The sequence below is a fragment of the Pristiophorus japonicus genome, chromosome 9 (assembly GCF_044704955.1).
Source record: "Pristiophorus japonicus isolate sPriJap1 chromosome 9, sPriJap1.hap1, whole genome shotgun sequence".
In the NCBI taxonomy this organism is placed as follows: Eukaryota; Metazoa; Chordata; class Chondrichthyes; family Pristiophoridae; genus Pristiophorus; species Pristiophorus japonicus.
In genome coordinates this window covers 133,059,199-133,077,713 of record NC_091985.1, presented here as the reverse complement: position 1 = coordinate 133,077,713, position 18,515 = coordinate 133,059,199, and the positions used below count along the sequence as shown (strand labels likewise).

Here is an 18,515-nt window from a genome sequence, read left to right as displayed (position 1 = left end):
GATTCAATAGTGACTTTCAAAACGTCATTGAATACATACTTGAAAAAGAAAGATTGCAGGACTTGGGGGGGGGGGGGGGGGAAAGAGCAGGAAAGTGGGACTAATTGGAAAACTCTTTCAAGGATCCGGCACAGGCATGATGGGCTGACTGGCCTTCTTTTGTGGTGTATGATTCAATGATTATTTATTCCATGCAAGTCCACCTTGAATATAGGAATATAAGAAAACACAGAAACAAACCATAGATAATCTACTCTAACATGGACTTTTCCTCACCCATTTAATCTCCTGCTGAATAATTATGCATAAATAATCCCGGATCTCCCTCGATTACCAAGGAAAACTCCAAATTATCGGAGCTATTTGAATTGTGAGTCTGCATCGCCTGATCTTCAAACAATATTCTGCCCTCCCCAGCAGCACAGAAACTATTGGAGATGATTATCTTGTCCTTTACACCCCATGTGCACCATTCCCTGGGATGTTAGGGAGATGAACAAAGGGGCAGAAACCCATAACAATGGATCTGTGGTGTAGCAAACTGTCTGTTCTGATAGTTTCTGTGCCTTTTTGCAGCCAGGTGACTGGGTATCATTACCCATTGTACCTGGGCATCCTGGATTGCTAGGCAATGAGCAGTGCCAGCAAGTAGATTTAAAGAGCCAAAAATAAGGTTGTCATGGAAGTTTGATGCAATTTCTGGCCCAGATTTTTTTTTCCTCCTGGCACTGAGGTTCTTGTGAGCTTTTCTGCCGATTGTTTTCATTTTTTTTCCCCAAAGCATCATTGTTGGCATTATAGAAAGAACTTGCATTTATATCGCGCCTTTAATGACCTCAGGCCATCCCAAAGCACTTTACAGCCAATGTAGCACTTTTGAAGTGTACTCACTGTTGTAATGTAGGGAACCCATCAATGGGTTTCCCAATTGGACTGACCTTATTTGAGATACTGGGGAAAATGAAAAGGGCCGCCAGAGGGATGCTAAGCACAAGAGGTGCTCTGTGCCCAAATACTGGTATCCCGCGCACCTGCATCGGTGGACAGAGATGACCAAACCTCACTTTGACCGATGCTCAGTGCATGCAGAGGCTCCAACTGACGAGGCATGTTGTGACACCAGGCTCATCGTTGCACCTACCTGGCACCATCTGCTGGGAAGTGTCTTCAGAGAGCCAGATGCAGGGGTGTGCCGTTAGCTGTATGTAATATAACATGCGGCATAGGGCTGGCAAAGCCAGTGATCGAATCGGTCAGATACAGTCTCACGATGCACATGGGACTTCTGTTCCCGTCATTTTTATCTATTGCTTCTTAACTCATGCCCCTTCAGCCTTGGCAAAGTCTGCTAATGCCTTCAGTTGCCTAGGGTGTTAAGCTCCTGAATTCCCTCTCTAAACCTCTCCGCTTCTCTACCTCCCTTTCCCCCGTCAAGACGTTCCTTAAAACCCACCTCTTTGACCAAACATTTGGTTACCTCTCCTAATATACTCTTATATGGCTCAGTGTCACATTTTGTTTGAAAATGCTCCTTTGAAATACCTTGGGATGTTTTACTACGTTAAAGGCGGCTATATAAATGCAAGTTATTGTTGTTGAAATACATTTTGAGACTTTCTATAGGCATTCAAATTTTTGTCCCCAATTATAATACTCCCCTTTAATTGCCTATACCTTTTTCACTTACACGCAATCTTTTGATGGCAACACTAGTCTGGTCTGGATCTATGATTAATGGAAAATAACACGATCCAGGACACTTAACACATTGCAATTCAGGTGGGATTAACATCAGTTTGTAACCAGTAGAGGAATATTTACCCCACTGTGTCCTATTAAGTATTTGATCATCTTAATCTATACATATTCGTGTAACATTGGTTCCCATTCCAACCAAGTAGTTTGAAAGAATGAATCAACTTCTTTCTTTGGGAGTCTGTTCCACATGTATAAACCATTTCATGAAAGCTTTATTGTGTATTGTTCATTAGGGACTGGCGCCAAACTATTTGAATTGTGAGCTTAGTGACCTGGATTTGACCAGTGTAAGTTTATATGTTAAACACCTAGTTTATCCCAATTCTGACAGCATGGACGAGGCTGCTGTGTCCCTCTGTGCCATTATTCAGCATGTTTAGTCTAAACATAATATCAATGGCATTGGGATTCTGGTCACTTTTGCTGTTTTCGTTTGGCTATTTATTGAAGTCAATCTGTTTAGTGTAAATTTGGATTGAAGTAGTTACACAGGATAAAGTTGTTACATTAAGCTTAGACAGAGGTACGCATGGGTTTTTTTGGCAGACAGAGAAAGAGAACAGTAGAGAAAACACTGAAGTAATTGGAAATAGTTACTAACATACAGAAAGTTTAAAGTGTCAGCCGTGGCTCAGTGGGTAGCACTCTCGCTTTTGAGTCAGAAGGTTCAATTCCTGCTCCAGAGATTTGAGCACAAAGATCCAGGTTCCCAGTGCAATACTGAGGGCCAATATTTATCCCTCAATCAACGTCACTAAAACAGGTCTTTATCACACTGCTGTTTCAGTACTGCAAATTGGCTGCCCGTTTCCTACCTTACAACAGGGACTACACTTCAAAAGTACTTCATTGGCTGTAAAGCACTTTGGGACATTCTGAGATCATGAAAGGTGCTATATAAATGCTCGTCTTTTTTTTATTTTGCTGGATTTGTGTGCATAGGAAGGCCGATGAATGGGAGCGGAGGGCACAAGGTTATAGTGTGATCAGACAATACAGTGCTAGTAGTGAATTGTTCCTGAGCATCACTGGATTTAAACAGGACTCTCTGTGATTGCTGATATTCAGATAACACTACTGATTCATTTTTTTAGGGATTATTTAAAATAAAGTGTCACCTGAATTTGTCCACACACTGTTATCCTGGAGATTAATAGGACCGCTTAAGAGGTTTGATAAAGGCCGGTGCAATCAATTCAATAACTGAGCAGGAAAGCATGACTAATTCACTGTCTCGTTGCAGGGAAAAGACGGAAATTATCCGATCTTACATACATGAAGTAGTACAGTCAATTAAAAGGGTAAGTAGGAAGTATTTTCATTGTTCATCTCTCAGCTAAAATTTTGTCAAATGTTTGCCTTTTCTGATGAACATTTGTCCATATCAAGGTCAGGGAAGTCAGTGCTGCAGAACAGAGCACTTTTCTATTTTTGGCTCAACGGTATCAGCATTAAGCACATCCAGTTCAAGGATGCCACAACCAGGTGTAAGGTTCCCTGTACTTTACCTCAACAGTGTGCCCTGGCCCCAATCTCAAAAGAGCACCTCACTCGTGCTTTATGCCCACTTCCCTCGACGCACATTCTTGGAGCCTGTCCAATCGGCACTCCCAAGTTCGTGGAAAGTTCTGTACAATCACGGGGTAGGTGAATTTGTGCCATTGAAAAACATCCAACCGCCCAACTCCCCCACCTATATGCGCCCGAGCTTCTAATTTCCTCTCCCCTGGCCCGCCTGCCACACTGGCATCAGCATCTCTGTCAGTCTGATCAACAACTCCCTGCCTTCATTTTCAATGCCCCTGTAACTGCAGATTGCTCACATGGCTTCACTTGGTAGGGCAGTCACTTATTTAGTCTTAAGCTCTGGGCTGGAAGCGAGAGTGTACAAGGCCTATGTCCAGCCCTAGCTATTCATTTAGCAGATATACACTTGGCCACCTCAAACAGATAGGGTAAATAAGAGAGAAGCTATTTCTGCTGGTTGGGGAGTCTAGGACTAAGGGGCATAGTCTAAAAATTAGAGCCAGACCCTTTCAGGAGTGAAATTAGGAAACACTTCTACACACAAAGGGTGGTAGAAGCTTGGAACTCTCTTCCACAAATGGCAATTGATGCTGGATAAATTGCTCATTTTAAATCTGAGATCAATAGATTTTTTGTTAACCAAAGGTATTAAGGGATATGGGCCAAAGGCATATGGAGTTAGGTCGCAGATCAGCCATGATCTCAATAAATGGCGGAACAGGCTCGAGGGGCTCAATGGCCTCCTCCTGTTCCTATATTCCTAAACTCTGGTGCCTCTTCCTGTTCTAGAACAATGTTACTCTGCTTGGCTGTGCCTTTAACATGATCCCCATTCCCTCTACCTCCTGTTTAATGTTCACTTCACCTCTTTGAAAAGGGCTCTGAGATGTTCATTTTTGTAAGGAGTGCTATATGAATGTAAAGTGCTCTTGTTGAAGAAGCCAGTTGAAACCAAGCACGTCCACTTCACTTTGAATGTTTGTGACTAACAGAAAGAGAAAGCGCCCATGTTTTTAGCCTGCGCGAGGTAGGAGTCCAATCCCAAGGATAAAGGGGACGTGTACAAACTCACTGCACTCCCACATTTCTCTCCTCCACCCCTTGCAGCAATTATTTGTTGTTCAGTAGAACTTCGTATATTATTCTAAAACTTCAGCGTGTATGCATCTTTCGCATAATGTCGATTCGTTTATAGTGTCAATGTAAAAATTTATTTCCAGATAAAGCTTATCAACCGATTTTGTTTCTTTTTATTGTATTGTGTCCATTATTTGTCTGATTCCATGGAGCAAACCTTGAAAAGTTTCCAAACTATCAAGTAATAAAAAGCATTGTAACATGTATTAACTCTTTAGCAGCTGTGGCAATGGACAAGTCTCTTTTTTTTCTCTTTCTTGTTTAGACCTGGAAAACTAGAGAAAAACATTGAAATATGCTTCTTAGGTTTTTTACTGTACTGTACATATTATATGAGCTGATATTACTTGCCAACAACCGACTGTTGATTCTCACTTAAACTTGCAATCACTGTACCACAATTGTTCAGTATGGATAACCTCTTCAACCATCAACTACATACAGCATCCCAGCTATCAAGGGGAAAATTAAATGGGCAATGAATGAATTAAAACTACACAGAACATATGTATAAAATAAAGAAGGATAACCAATACATAAAACTAAATAAGGTAGTCTTCTCAACTGATCTCAGGGGCCAGACGATAAGCATAAACCACTCAAACTTTGCTCCCATTCTGGTTGTCGTGTTTAAAACTATATCATATAATTAATTGCCTATGTGTCCAGCAGAGGGAGCCAAGTCCTGAAGGTAACACTGTTCTTCATTTGATATGGTCCTGGCTGTTATGTAGAGCAGTGGTTCACAAATTTTTGGGGGTTGAAGGACTCTTTTTCAAATGGATTAATAATCATGGACCCTCTATCTAAATTATTATTAACCCTTAGAATTGATATTGTGCCAGGATCTTCTGACAATTAATTGCAATATAGCTATGGTGACATTTGCAAAACGGGAATCCCTCAAGTATCTATGTATATAATGATAATGATTTTAAAGCATTGATTTTTTTTAGAATTACAAATGCATTGCTTATTCAGTGTATTCAAGTGTTGCGCAGGTTATTATGTCCGAATTGCTCCTTGACCAGCCCTTGACCGTGGACAGACAGATCTAATATAATGTATGTCCGACTTGTGGAGCCTGTTTTTGGCCGTATCCCGGCACTGCTGCAGCCGACTGGTAGTCAGGACGGGATCTCTGTTTATAGCTGGTCAGTTCCTCTCTGAATAGCTAGTTCGCCTCCGACTCCTGTTGCTGGTGGTGACATAGCTGCTGGCCCACAGTCTTTCTCCCTCCCTCCTTCTCCTCCTCCTCTTCCTGCAGTGCACAGCCGCTGCTGCCACCATTGTGGTAACCATTCACTGCCTCATTCAGCAGCGTCCGGCCGCTCCGCACCAGCTTGCTCTCCATCACCGATTGGGGTTTTTTCAAGGACCGTCTGGAAAATGTCTACGGACTCCCAGGGGTCTGTAGTCCCCAGTTTGAGAACCACAGATTCAGCAAGGAAGAACATCCTGAATAGAGAAATAGACACATGGATCTTGTAAAAGGACTGGTTTCTTTTGCATATTAATCAAACCCAGCTTCACACCCAACGCTAGTGTCCTGTGAACACCCCAGTAAATTATTATCAGTCCTGAGCATCTTGCTCTTTAAACAGATACTAAAAATTGCTTTTCTGATGGGAGCTAAATAACATCATCACCATCATTTCCTCCTCCTTGGCCTCCCTCTAAAATATTTGCCCCTTTTTTGTTCCTAAAAAGGCACTTTCCACTAAAAAGTGAAGTGTATGCCGAACCATTTTAGGGTTGGCAGAATTTAGCCACTCGAGTCACACAGTACTTTTGCTGAAATGGCATAATGTGCAAATGATACAATGATGGGTTTGGCGCAATTGAGTTGTATCTTTGTTAACCATTGAACAAGAGGTTTAGCAAACAATTTTGTTTAAGATAATGCTTGAATACAAGCCATTTTGTTTGACCCCCACCAGAAATATAGTGCCCTAGGCCCGGATCCTATCCTCTAGCTTAGATACCCACTTAAGCTTAACCTGACACTGTACAACCTTACTGTCCTCCTCAAACTTAAGCTGAACTTTAAACTGTATATCCAGTCCATCACTGAGATTACCTACTTCCACATACAAAATATTGCACATCTCCATTCCGACCTCAGCTTCACTGCCACTAAAACCCTAATCCATATCAGGCCACCACACAACCGGTGATGACATCATCACCATGTGCGGCGATTTTTTAGCAACCGCAATTTCGCAGCCGGGGCGGGTCTTTCACGCCAGATGCAGGAAGTCCCGTCCGAGTCGGTTACTGCCCCTAATTGGGGTGCTGGGGAATTTAGCCCCCTATATATACAATATATTATAAAATAGATTTAAAGGGAAATAAATTAAATTAACCTCTATGGGTATGAATGTCTTTCAAATAGGAATTTGCATCTGTTAGTGGGATCTCTGATTCCCTGTGTGTGTTATACCCAATGTTTAAATCAAGACCATATGTCTCAAGTATGAAAAGAAAAAAGAAGAATGCAGCGTATTTTTGCTTGGGTGAAGATGCAGCACTCTGATGTGGCTTCACTACTCAGCTGGATGAGTTTCAATGATGTAAAGAGTACAGGAGACTGTTTTAAAATTGACTGTTAACATTTTAAGAGAAACGACTATTATAAATTTTTCATATTCAGGTGATTTTTGCAATTAGTTTAGAAGGGATAGGCAGGCATTTTATTCATTCGCAGAGATATTGGACACAGTTTTCACATTGTTCAATGGTATGGACTGTTTGGAATGGGGAAATGGGAAGCCTGTAAATATGGAGAGTAAATTCAAACTCTTTTCTCCCAGGTAAGTCCAGTCAGAAAATGTTTGTTTTCAATGGAACAGTACGAAGATAATTAGAATTCCTTATTTGCATGGAAGAATGTAACCATAGTTTTTCTGTGAGCTGTAAAATGTATCAAAATATCCAATTGTGGCCTTGACGGCTCGGTGGGTAAATACACTGCCCGCTGTGGTCGGATTTCATTACCATTGACATTAACCTTTATGGGTATGAATGCCTTCCAAATAGGACTTTAACCAGAATCTGCTTCTGTCAGTGGGATCTCTCATTCCCTGTATGTCTTATTCCCAATGTTTAAATCAAGAGCATCTGTTTAAAGTGTGAAAAGCAGAAAGAAGAATTGGAGCCACTGCAGTGCCAGCCCGCAGGAGATGAGGCAATAAAATTGAAACAGCAGTTACTGGCCTAGAAATTCATCTCGGGCGGTGGCGCAAAGTGGAGGGTATCGGATCAGCCGTCCGTTATACACAGCACCTGATATTTAATCCCATTGACTGCAGTGGAACTGAATATCAGGCGCTGCGTATAACGGACAGTCGATCCCATACCCTCCCCATTTTACACCATCGCCCGAGACAAATTTTTAGCCCGGCATCTTTTTAGGGTGTGGCTTAAGTAACAAAATTTGTTTGACACCCTTGTTATCTATGGTAATATCTTATCACTGACTTGCAATAATCCATCGCTCTTTCCACATTGTACTGATAGCATTTCATATTTCCTTGATATTTCCCCAGTTGGAAGATGCTCAATGCAAGAGACAAGAGAAACTGGCAGACAAACACAAAGAAGTGCATCAGCAAATTCTGGATGAAAAACCAAAGGTACAATTACATGACTTGAACTAATTAAAATATATAATTGAATTATACACGATCAGATGGGGTTAAACATCTGGCTGCAAGTAACATCTAAACAAGCCTCCAAGAGTACATGATACATATTGCGTTCAGAGATTGTTTTGTTCTTACAGTCTTTATGCTATCTGCTGGGTCAGGGGCATGTACGGTTAGCTGTGATCTGTTAGTTACACTGGACAGACTGTTTATATTCAATTTTGTTTCTCCCTTTGTCTTTATCTGGGGATCTGTTTCATCAAAATGTCTACTTAAATTGGCACTGAAGGGTAAGAATTCTTCTGCTCATTTCGTGCAGCAACATTGGAAATGCATTTGCGTGGATTTTCACTGCCATTATTACTAGTGGATTTATAAATACATCTCAATTAGCATGTTTACAATTTTGCTAGAAACTTTCACAAATGCATTTCTGATGTGACCATACATAGTAATACATATGTGTTCATAAAGGCAAAAAGTTCTATTGGTACTGCAGTGTTATCTGATACACATCACCATCAAGGGAGACTATGAAGAGAACTATGATTTTAGACCAGTTTGATAATGAGATGAGAATGAGAATACTTCATGCCTCTCATTTTTTCTGTTGCTATTCTGGCCATTGTCAGATAGAAGAGAGTGGACCACAAAATACCCAATCCCTAAAGTCATTGAGGTAAAATTGGCCTCGGGCAGTGGAACAAAATGAGCGATGGTGAATCGACTGCACATTTTAAAGCCCATCGATTTCAATGGAAAAGAAAATCGGGCGGGGTGTAAAATGGACTGCCGATTCATTATCACCAATTTGCGCTACAGCCCAAAACCAAAATCACGCCCTTAAAAATGTTTAGAGAGTCATAGAACTTTATAACAACAACAACTTACATTTATTTAGCGCCTTTAGTGTAATAAAAGGCCCCAAGTTGCTTCACAGCAGTGTTAGCAAAAAGCTAAATTTGACACCGAACCACATGAGATATTCGAACAGAAAGCTTGGTCAAAGAGGTAGGTTTTAAGGAGTGTCTTACAGGAAGAAAGAGGGGTAGAGAAACTGAGAGGTTTAGGGAATTCCAGAGCTTAGGACCTAGGTAGCTGAAGGCACGGCCCCAATGGTTGAGCGATTATAATCGGGCATGTTCAAAATGTCAGAATTGGTGGAGCACAGAGATCTCGCGGGAATGTAGGGCTGGAGGAGATTACAGAGACAGGAAGAGGAATTTGAAAACAAGGATGAGAATTTTAAAATCTAGGCATTACTTAACAGGGAACCAATGTAGGTCACCAAGCACAGGGGAGCTGGGTGAGCAGGAGTGTGAGTTAGGACACAGACAGCAGAGTTTCAGATGACTTCAACTTTATGGTGGGTAGAACTAGGGAGGCAGGCCAGGAGTGCATTGGAATAGCCAAGTCTAGAGGTAAAAACGACATGGATGAGGGCTTCAGCAGCGGATGAGCTGAGGCAAGGGTGGAGACGGGCGATGTTACGGAGGTGGAAATGGGCGGTCTCAGTGATGGAAAGGAAATGAGGTAAGAAGCTTAACTCATGATCAAATATGACACCAAGGTTACGATCAGACTTGGTCAGCCTCAGACAATTGCCAGGGAGAGGGATGGAATTGGTGGCAAGAGAACGGAGTTTGTGACGTGGACCGAAGACAATGGCTTCAATTTTCCCAATATTTTATTGGACAACATTTCTGCTCATCCAGTGGTGGATGTCAGGCAAAATCAGGCAGTATCGAGACAGCATAGAAGGAGGCCACTTGGCCCATTGTGCCTGTGCCAGCTCATTGAAAGAGCTATCCAATTAGTCCCACTCTTCCCCAGAGCCCTGCAAATTTTTCCTTTTCAAGTATTTATCCAATTCCCTTTTGAAAGTTACTGTTAAATCTGCTTCCACCACCCTTTCAGGCAGTGCATTCCAGATCATCATAACATCTCCTCATCTCCCCCTTGGCTCTTTTGCCAATTATAAAGTTAGACATTTGAACTTCATGAAGACATAGATGACGATCACCTTCAAGAAAGCATTCTAAAGGAATCATTCAACGTTCCTATAAATAATGGTACTCTCACCACGGGTATGTAGTGCTACTTGCTCATGAGTGTCAACAGCTAATAAGGTCAATTCAAGTGTAAATGTAAAATAAGATCTGAAAGCACATCTGTTTGCTATATCATTCACATGAAAAGCATTTAGTTAGGGCTGTTTATGATTTGATATCTTTGCTGCCAAAGACTATAATTACAGTGTCAGTTAAGCCCGCATGGCTGAGCCAGCAGATCAGAAATCTCCACGGTTGACTATCTGGTTTGTGAAGAGTGAGAAGGTCTCGGCAGGGCAGACTACAGTGTCCCAGTCGGGGAGCGGAAGATCAGCTAATACTCCTGGTTTCTACATGTTATCCAGCTTGGGCATGGAGATAATGAGAAGACGAGATGGGGCTTGAGTGATTGGTCGAATAGTCTGCTTCTACTCATTTTCAAGCCTCCAACATGAATGGGCAGTTGGGTGAGGTACTGCGTGCACCCAGCACCAATGGAGCTGTATCCAGCAAGATGTGAATCCTTTCATGAGCGGAGGGGATGGGAGGAAGAAAGTTGGCGATGAGGGGGAAAATAAGGAAGAACATATAATAATTCTGTACCTGGTATGAATAACTGACTAATACTTAGACGTACACTGCCTTAAAATATGCATCAATAGATAAACTGTTTTTTTGTTTGACATAATGTTGATGGCCTCTGATCCCCTACGAGGATTACCCGCCCACCGCTGCTACTCAGTCCCACTCCCAGGCCTGCTGCCCCCCCACCTTCCCCCGTCTCCGGCCTCCAATCCCCATGAGGACTCCATCCCAAGCCTCCGATCCCCCACAAGAACTCCGTCTCCACTGCTACTGCAGCCTTCCCCAAGGCCTCCCCCCACCCACTACCCCTCCCCCACCCCCGCGAGAATTCCCTCCCCCCCCCCCCCGCCGTCTTCCCCACTCTTCAGGCCCTCTCTGTGCTGCTCCTGGCCCACGACCTTCAGACCTCCCTTCCCACCGCCCTGTCTGGGCAGCTCCCAGCCCCCAATCTTCTTCCGATGGCCACCCCCCCCCACCCCCCACCAAGCCCCCACTGCTGCTGCCGCCCTATGTCCCCAAAATCTTCTTGGGGGACCCCTCTCGCCGCTGCTGCTGTTGCTCCCCCCGGCCCCAACGGGATCCCTCCCTCCCTCCTCTGTGCGGCCTAGTGCCGCAGGCCTACCCGTCTGGAGCCGGCCAGCCTCTCAATCTGGCTGGCTGCGGGTGGGAAACGGAGGCTTCCCATTCAAATCTGGCCAGCCATTAAATTCAGCAGGGTCTGTAGGAAACCCGGCCTCCTGGGCTTCTTGACTCTCTCGGAGACCCTCTGCACCCCAACCCGCAACCCACCTTCCCCATTAAAATTCAGCCGTGTGCCTCTCAATGTCCTCCTTCTGTGCAGAAATGTCTCTGATATTAATATTGTATGTTCACTTTAACAAGTTGGTTGTCTGCATAGCTCTGTGGTAATTTGGTTTTGCTAGCTATGAAATTCTTAAAGTAGTTATAGAACTAAATGACTTGCATAGAATAAATCCTACCTCTAATGCTTTAAATTCATGGCCTGGATTTTCGGGATCTTGGCGCTCCGGGTTTCTCCCGTAGCGACATGAAATGGAGCGGCGAGGTCTCCTGCAGCCCGGGTCGGGTTTTGCGGTGGCGCTGAGCAGCACTCCCGGGAAGAGCCACGCTGGGTGTGCAATGCCTCTGGTCGTGACACCGGTTGGCTCGCAGCCGACCCGTACGCCCTGGAGCGGCCCCACGATGACCGTCGGGTAAAACAGAGCGGTCCAGTCATGCCGGCAGCGGTGAGGTAGGTAAAGTGCAGACAAGGTAAGTGCGAGTATTTGTTCTTTTATTTATTTTTTTAGCGATTTGTTTTAGTTTTTCTTCCTTGCCCCCCGCCCCCAAGGCCTCTCTCGGTGCGCTCCCGGCCCCGCACTTTAGTTGGCGAGGTTCCCATTTTTGCGCCGCAAAAGTAGTACAACGCCTCCCTTTCCCTTCGCACTGGCGCACAGCCCAGATGGCGAAAATTTCTCACAAGAGCGCAATCTATTCCTGGCCGGTAAATTTCCTGCCCCGCCTCCGGTTTCGCCCCGAAAACAGCAAAACCGAAAATGCAGCCCATAGATACAGTTACACAAAGCTAACAACTGACCATTCTACTGCCTTGTGCAATTCTGCTATAGATGTCTGAATTTGCAAACTTCAACCACAATTGTGCAAGTGCTGAGTATGCACCTGTCTTACACGTATGCCGTATGCCATCCTGCCCTTTCAAACGCACTGGCTGTGTAGTGAAATAAACTTTGTTACAAATAAAAATGCCATGCAATTTTCATAACAACGTTAATTGCAGTTATTGATTATTATTCATATGAACTGTGCACAATCCCAGTAGCTGCCTTTATCTAGTCTCTGTGATGAATTTGAAATTATGATTAGAATACAGAAACAGTTTGGAACTAAGATTGCTAAAATAGCTGTAAAATGTCAAAGTCCTGTAATAAAAGAAGTAGAAAACGGCATGATCCCTTTGATCCTCTCAAGAGCTGAGTGGGTTCTACAATGAAATGTAATTGTTGTACAGGAGATAAAAGCAATTGAATGTTCTTCAGGAGATCAAGCTTGAAGTCCATTTTTATTCTGCGCAGATTCTGAACTACGTAACAGTGTTGTAACATTTTGTAGATCACAATTGCATTTTTAATCACATCACTATTGGAAAGGCATTTAAAACATGGAAGAAAATATAATATGATCCCTAATCAAAAATGATGCAGCCATGATGGCATTTTATTCATAAGCATGGAGTTTCAATCCTGCAAATCCCCTGGGAGGAAAGACGCACCAACGTCAGTGTTCTCGATCAGGCCAACATCCCCAGCATCGAAGCACTGACCACACTTGACCAGCTCCATTGGGCGGGCCACATCGTCCGCATGCCCGACACAAGACTCCCAAAGCAAGCGTTCTACTTGGAACTCCTACACGGCAAGCGAGCCCCAGATGGGCAGAAGAAACATTTCAAGGACATCCTCAAAGCCTCATTGATAAAGTGCAACATCCCCACCGGCACCTGGGAATCACTGGCCCTAGACTGCCCTAAGTGGAAGAAGAGCATCCGGGAGGGTGCTGAGCACCTCGAGTCTTGTCGCCGAGAGCTTGCCAAAACCAAATGCAGACAGCGGAAGGAGCTTGCGGAAAACCAGACTACCCACCCACCCTTTCCTTCAACCACTGTCTGCCCCACCTGTGACAGAGACTGTAATTCCCGTATTGCACTTGTACAGTCACCTGAGAACTCACTTTGAGTGGAAGCAAGTCTTCCTCGATTTCGAGGGACTGCCTATGCTGATGATATTAAAAATACTTGAACATAAGGGAGTTGCTCTAATGTTTTTTCCGTTGACATTAAATTGAATTTTCATTGTGTAATGGAATGCAAATGCATTATTGCAATGCTAAGTTATACAATGGTAATTTAATCAAACAACTTAAATTATGGGACAATTCACGACGGCCCTAAAACTCCTCAGTTCACAATCCTGGCTCATATTCAGTCAGTGTGCCCACCTCCACTAATACCCTAGGTATCTCTGCAGCCTGAGAGGTGGGAATTCCCATCCCAGGGAGTTCCTGCCCCAGGCTCTGGCCCATGTTCAACACTTGTCTTCTACAGGGTAGATGGAGGTCCTGCTCCTTACAGAGCAACCAAAAAATATAACCACATTTCTGTCATTTTCCTGGGAGCTATGGTGGAAGACAGACAGAACATTGACAGAATATTGAGGCCAACATAATTTGGGAGTGGTGCATTTTAGGTTTTTAGGATGTGGCAAAAATGTTAAGTATCAAATTCCATTCAAAAAATCTGCAACTGCGGAAGTGAAAAGACCAGTTAATGGGACAAGACAACTTGATTTTTTTTCCCCACATTTTCATTTAAATAAAGAAATAATAATATTAGCCAAAGTAGCCATTGGATATAACTGCCATTCGACCCATTCTTGAGACCAGACCTTATTGGGGGTCATTCATATATTGCCAGTTGCAAGACTGATACTTACATTGAACAAAAACTTAAAACATAGAATGATAGTAATGATCCAGTATAAAGGAACATAAGTAAGGGATCTGCACCCCAGCACAGAGAGGAGAAATTGAGTCGCAAGCACCAGTGCAAATTCTGTTTAAAGCTTGGGGCTGGATTTTCGGCTTTGATGATTTCGGGGCAGTAATAGCGACGGGGCAGTAAAGTTTGCGCCTGGGAACAGTTTGCGCCTCAGTCCTCAAAATTGGGCAGCTGGGCCCTGAGTCTGGGACGCAGCGTTACGGGAGGTGTTGTACACCTCTCTAAGGGCGTTAGCATAGGAAAATCCCGAGCTAAAGAGCCGGTCTGGGAGCGCTCCAAGAGACACCTGGGGAGAAAAAAAAATGGAAAAAGCCCCACAAAAATATTCTGAATACATTGCCTACACCACCACAACATAAATCACAAAAACAATTAAAAGAAAAAAACAATCATACTTATCTTAGGATGGCATTACTTACCTCTCCGCCGCCGGTATAGGTCGGACTGCACGTTTTCCCAGGGGGTCATTGCGGGACCCGCTGTGGGGCGTACGGGTCACAACCGGGGCATTGCTCTTCCGGTGGTGCTGCTCCGCGCTGCCACAAAACCGGCCTCAAAAGCCCCCGCGGGGCGCTGGTGGCTGACCGCCCGCACAGAACACCTCAGCCGCCACTATTGCTGTCCCTACCGGCCGAAAAATGGAGCTCCAAGGACCAGAAAATCCGCCCCAAGTGTTTAATTAAATAATACATTATTCCATTCCTATTTAATTTGCTGTTTGTTTCTAATCTAAAGGAATTACAATATACGATTAGCATTTAAAATGATATCACCCACACCATTCAGTGTTACTAACAGCTAACAGAATGCAAGCCATAATCTCTCTGTTCTAAGCGACCCTACAGATAAAAGCTCATCATTGCTGAATGGCGCCTCCAACTCCCTCTCTAATAGCACTGTAGGAGTACCTTCACCACACGAACTGCAGCGGTTCAAGAAGGCGGCTCACCACCAGCTTCTCAAGGGCAATTAGGGATGGGTAATAAATGCTGGCTTTGCCAACGATGCCCACATTCCGTGAATGAATACATTAAAAAAAAATAACTAATTAAAATGCTGTTACATATTTGCACACTTACCTTGCAACCTTGTGTAAACCAAAAACTTACTCCTTCACTTGCTCTCAGGTTCGGGTCAAAGGTGGGTCCATCACCCTCAACTATGCTGTTCTGGTGATGCTCTTTATTAGGGTGACACTCTCCTCCAAACACAGCCACCCTTAGCTGTGTCACCACCTGAAGCATGACCCATAAAGCCTGGTTGTCTCCTCAACCAACTTGCAGCCTAAAAAGATGTCAGACTTTAAGGGTAGCCAGCAGTACTTGACAACAACAACAACAGCGATAACTTACATTTATATACCACATTTAATGTAGCAAAACATACCAAGGCTTAACAATAGCAATTACAATAAAAATATTTTTGGCACTGAGCCACAGAAGGAGCTATCAGGGCAGATGATCAAAAGCTTGTTCAAAGAGTTAGGTTTTTAAGGAGCATCTTAAATGAGGAGAGAGATAGCGAGAAGGAAAGGTTTAGGGAGGGAATTCCAGAGTTTAGGGCCCAGGCAGCTGAAAGCACAGCCGCCAATGGTGGAGCGATTAAAATCAAGGATGCACAAGAGGCCAAAATTGGAGGTGCGCAGAGATTTCAAAGGCTTGTAGGTCTGGCGGAGGTTACAGAGATACAACAACAACAATTTGTATTGTTAAAAGTTAAACAAAAGTTGTTGATGTTGTATTTATATAGCACCTTTAACATAGTAAAACGTCCCAAGGTGCTTCACAGGAGTGTTACAAAATTGACACTGAGCCACTTAAGGAGAAATTAGGGCAGATGGTCAAAGAGGTAGGTTTTAAGGAGCGTCTTAAAGGAGGAAAAAGAGGTAGAGAGGTTTAGGGGGACAATTCTACAATTTAGGGCCTAGGCAGTTGAATGGTTGAGCGATTAAAATCAGGGATGCTCAAGAGGCCAGGATATCTCGGGGGGGGGGGGGGGGGGAAGGGTGGGTTGTGAGGCTGGAAGAGATTACAGAGATAGGGAGGGATGAGGCCATGGAGGAATTTGAAAATAAGGATGAGAATTTTTAAATCAAGGCATTGCATAACCGGGAGCCAATGTAGGTCAGCGAGCTCAAGGGTGTTGGGTGCATGGGATTTGGTGCGAGTTAGCAGGTCAGAGGCTAGGTATTTTACAGTGTGAGACTCACCTCCTGACTTCCCAAAGCCTTTCCACCATCTACAAGGCACATGTCTGGAGTGTGATGGAATATTCTCCACTTGCCTGGATGAGTGCAGCTCTAACAACACTCAAGATGCTAAACATCATCCAGGACAAAGCAACTCGCTTGATTGGCACCCCATCCACCACCTTAAACATTAATTCCCTCCACCACCGGCGCACCGTGGCTGTAGTGTGTACCATTTACAAGTTGCACTGCAGCAACTCTCCAAAGCTTCATCGACAGCACCTCCCAAACCTGTGACCTCTACCACAAAGAAGGACAAGGACAGCAGGTGCATAGGAACATTTCCACCTCCAAGTTCCCCTCCAAGTCACACTGCATCCTGACTTGGAAATATATCACCATTCCTTCATCGTCGCTGGGTCAACAATTGAAGAAACAGTAAAGCCTCTTTTAGGACACTAAAAACAAATCCACTTCACTGAACTAAGCTTTTTAGGTAATACATCTTCAGATGTGGCATCGTCTGACCTGTATTTAATTTAACATTGGGTCCAACACTGGTCTCAGTGTAGTGATACTCCAAAAGACTGAGCATGCCCAGCAATGTGAGGTCAGTTCATTCAGCACACTTTACCAGCGCTCCAACATACAATACATGGGGAGTGCACCATGGTCAAGGGATGGAAATTTCTGTGCTAGCAGCCCTCTCCCATTCTCCTTCAAACCTACCGTCATCACCCCTCTCCTCAAAAAAAACAACCTTTGACCTCTCTCGTCCTTGCAAACTACCACCCCATCTCCAACCTTCCTTTCCTCTCCAAAGTCCTTGAACATACTGTCGCCTCCCATATCCATGCCCATCTTTCCCGGAACTCCATGTTTGATCCCTCCAATCAGGTTTCCGCCCGACACAGTACCGAAACGGCCCTGATCAAAGTCACAAATGACATCCTATGTGACTGTTACAAAGGTAAACAATCCCGTCTTGTCCTTCTTGTCCTGTCTGCTTCTTTGGCACGTTGACCACTCCATCCTCCTCCAACACTTCTCCACTGTCATCCAGCTGGGTGAGATTGCACTCGCCTAATTCTAATCTTATCTATCTAATCGTAGCCAGAGAATCACCTGCAATGGCTTCTCTTAGTGCTCATGCATAGCTACTCTGGTGTCCTCCAAGGATCTATCCTTGGCCCCCTCCTATTTCTCATTAACATGCTGCCCCTCAGCGACATCATCCGAAAACACAGGGTCAGTTTCCACATGTACGCTGACGACACCCAGCTCTACCTCACCACCATTTCTCTCGACCCCTTCACTGTCTTTAAGTTGTCAGACTGCTTGTCCAACATCCAGTACTGGACGAGTAGAAATTTCCTCCAGCTAAATATTGGGAAGACCGAAGCCATTGTCTTCAGTTTCTGCCACAGACTTCAATACCTAGCCACCAACTCCATTCCTCTCCCGAACATCTCTCTGAGGTTGCACCACACTGTTTACAACCTTGGTGTCTTATTTGATCCTGAGATGAGCTTCTGACCACATATCTGCGCCATAACTAAGACCGCCTATTTCCACCACCGTAACATTGCCCGTCTCCGCCCCTGCCTCAGCTCATCTGCTGCTGAAACCCTCATTTATGCCTTTGTTACCTCTAGACTTGACTATTTCAATGCACTCTTGGCTGGCCTCCCACATTCTACTCTATGTAAATGTGAGGTCATCCAAAGCTTGGCTGCCTGTCTTGTGGCCACAATATTTAAGTGGCTGGTCCAGTTAAGTTTCTGGTCAATAGTCACCCCCAAGATGTTCATGGTGGGGGATTTAGCAATGGTAATGCTGTTAAATGTCAAGGGGAGGTGGTCAGACTCTTTTGTTGGAGGTGGTCATTGCCCAGTTCGTGTGTGGCACAAATATTACTTGCCACTTATCAGCCCAAGCCTGAATGTCGTCCAGGTGTTGCTGCATGCGGGCACGGATAGCTTCATTATCTGAGGAGTTGCGAATGGAACTGAACACTGTGCAGTCAACAGCGAACATTAACACTTCTG

General features: G+C 44.2%; 1 protein-coding gene across 3 annotated transcripts in view; it reads left to right on the top strand.

Moving 5' to 3' along the window:
- plcb1 (phospholipase C beta 1) overlaps positions 1–18,515 on the top strand; it is a 1,109,102-nt gene that overhangs the window by 1,012,791 nt on the left and 77,796 nt on the right. For all 3 annotated transcript variants that reach the window (XM_070889862.1, XM_070889863.1, XM_070889865.1), the window contains exons 31-32: positions 3,002–3,059; positions 7,971–8,057. In XM_070889862.1, coding sequence (XP_070745963.1) covers positions 3,002–3,059; positions 7,971–8,057 — 145 coding nt within the window. The remainder of the gene's footprint in view (positions 1–3,001; positions 3,060–7,970; positions 8,058–18,515) is intronic.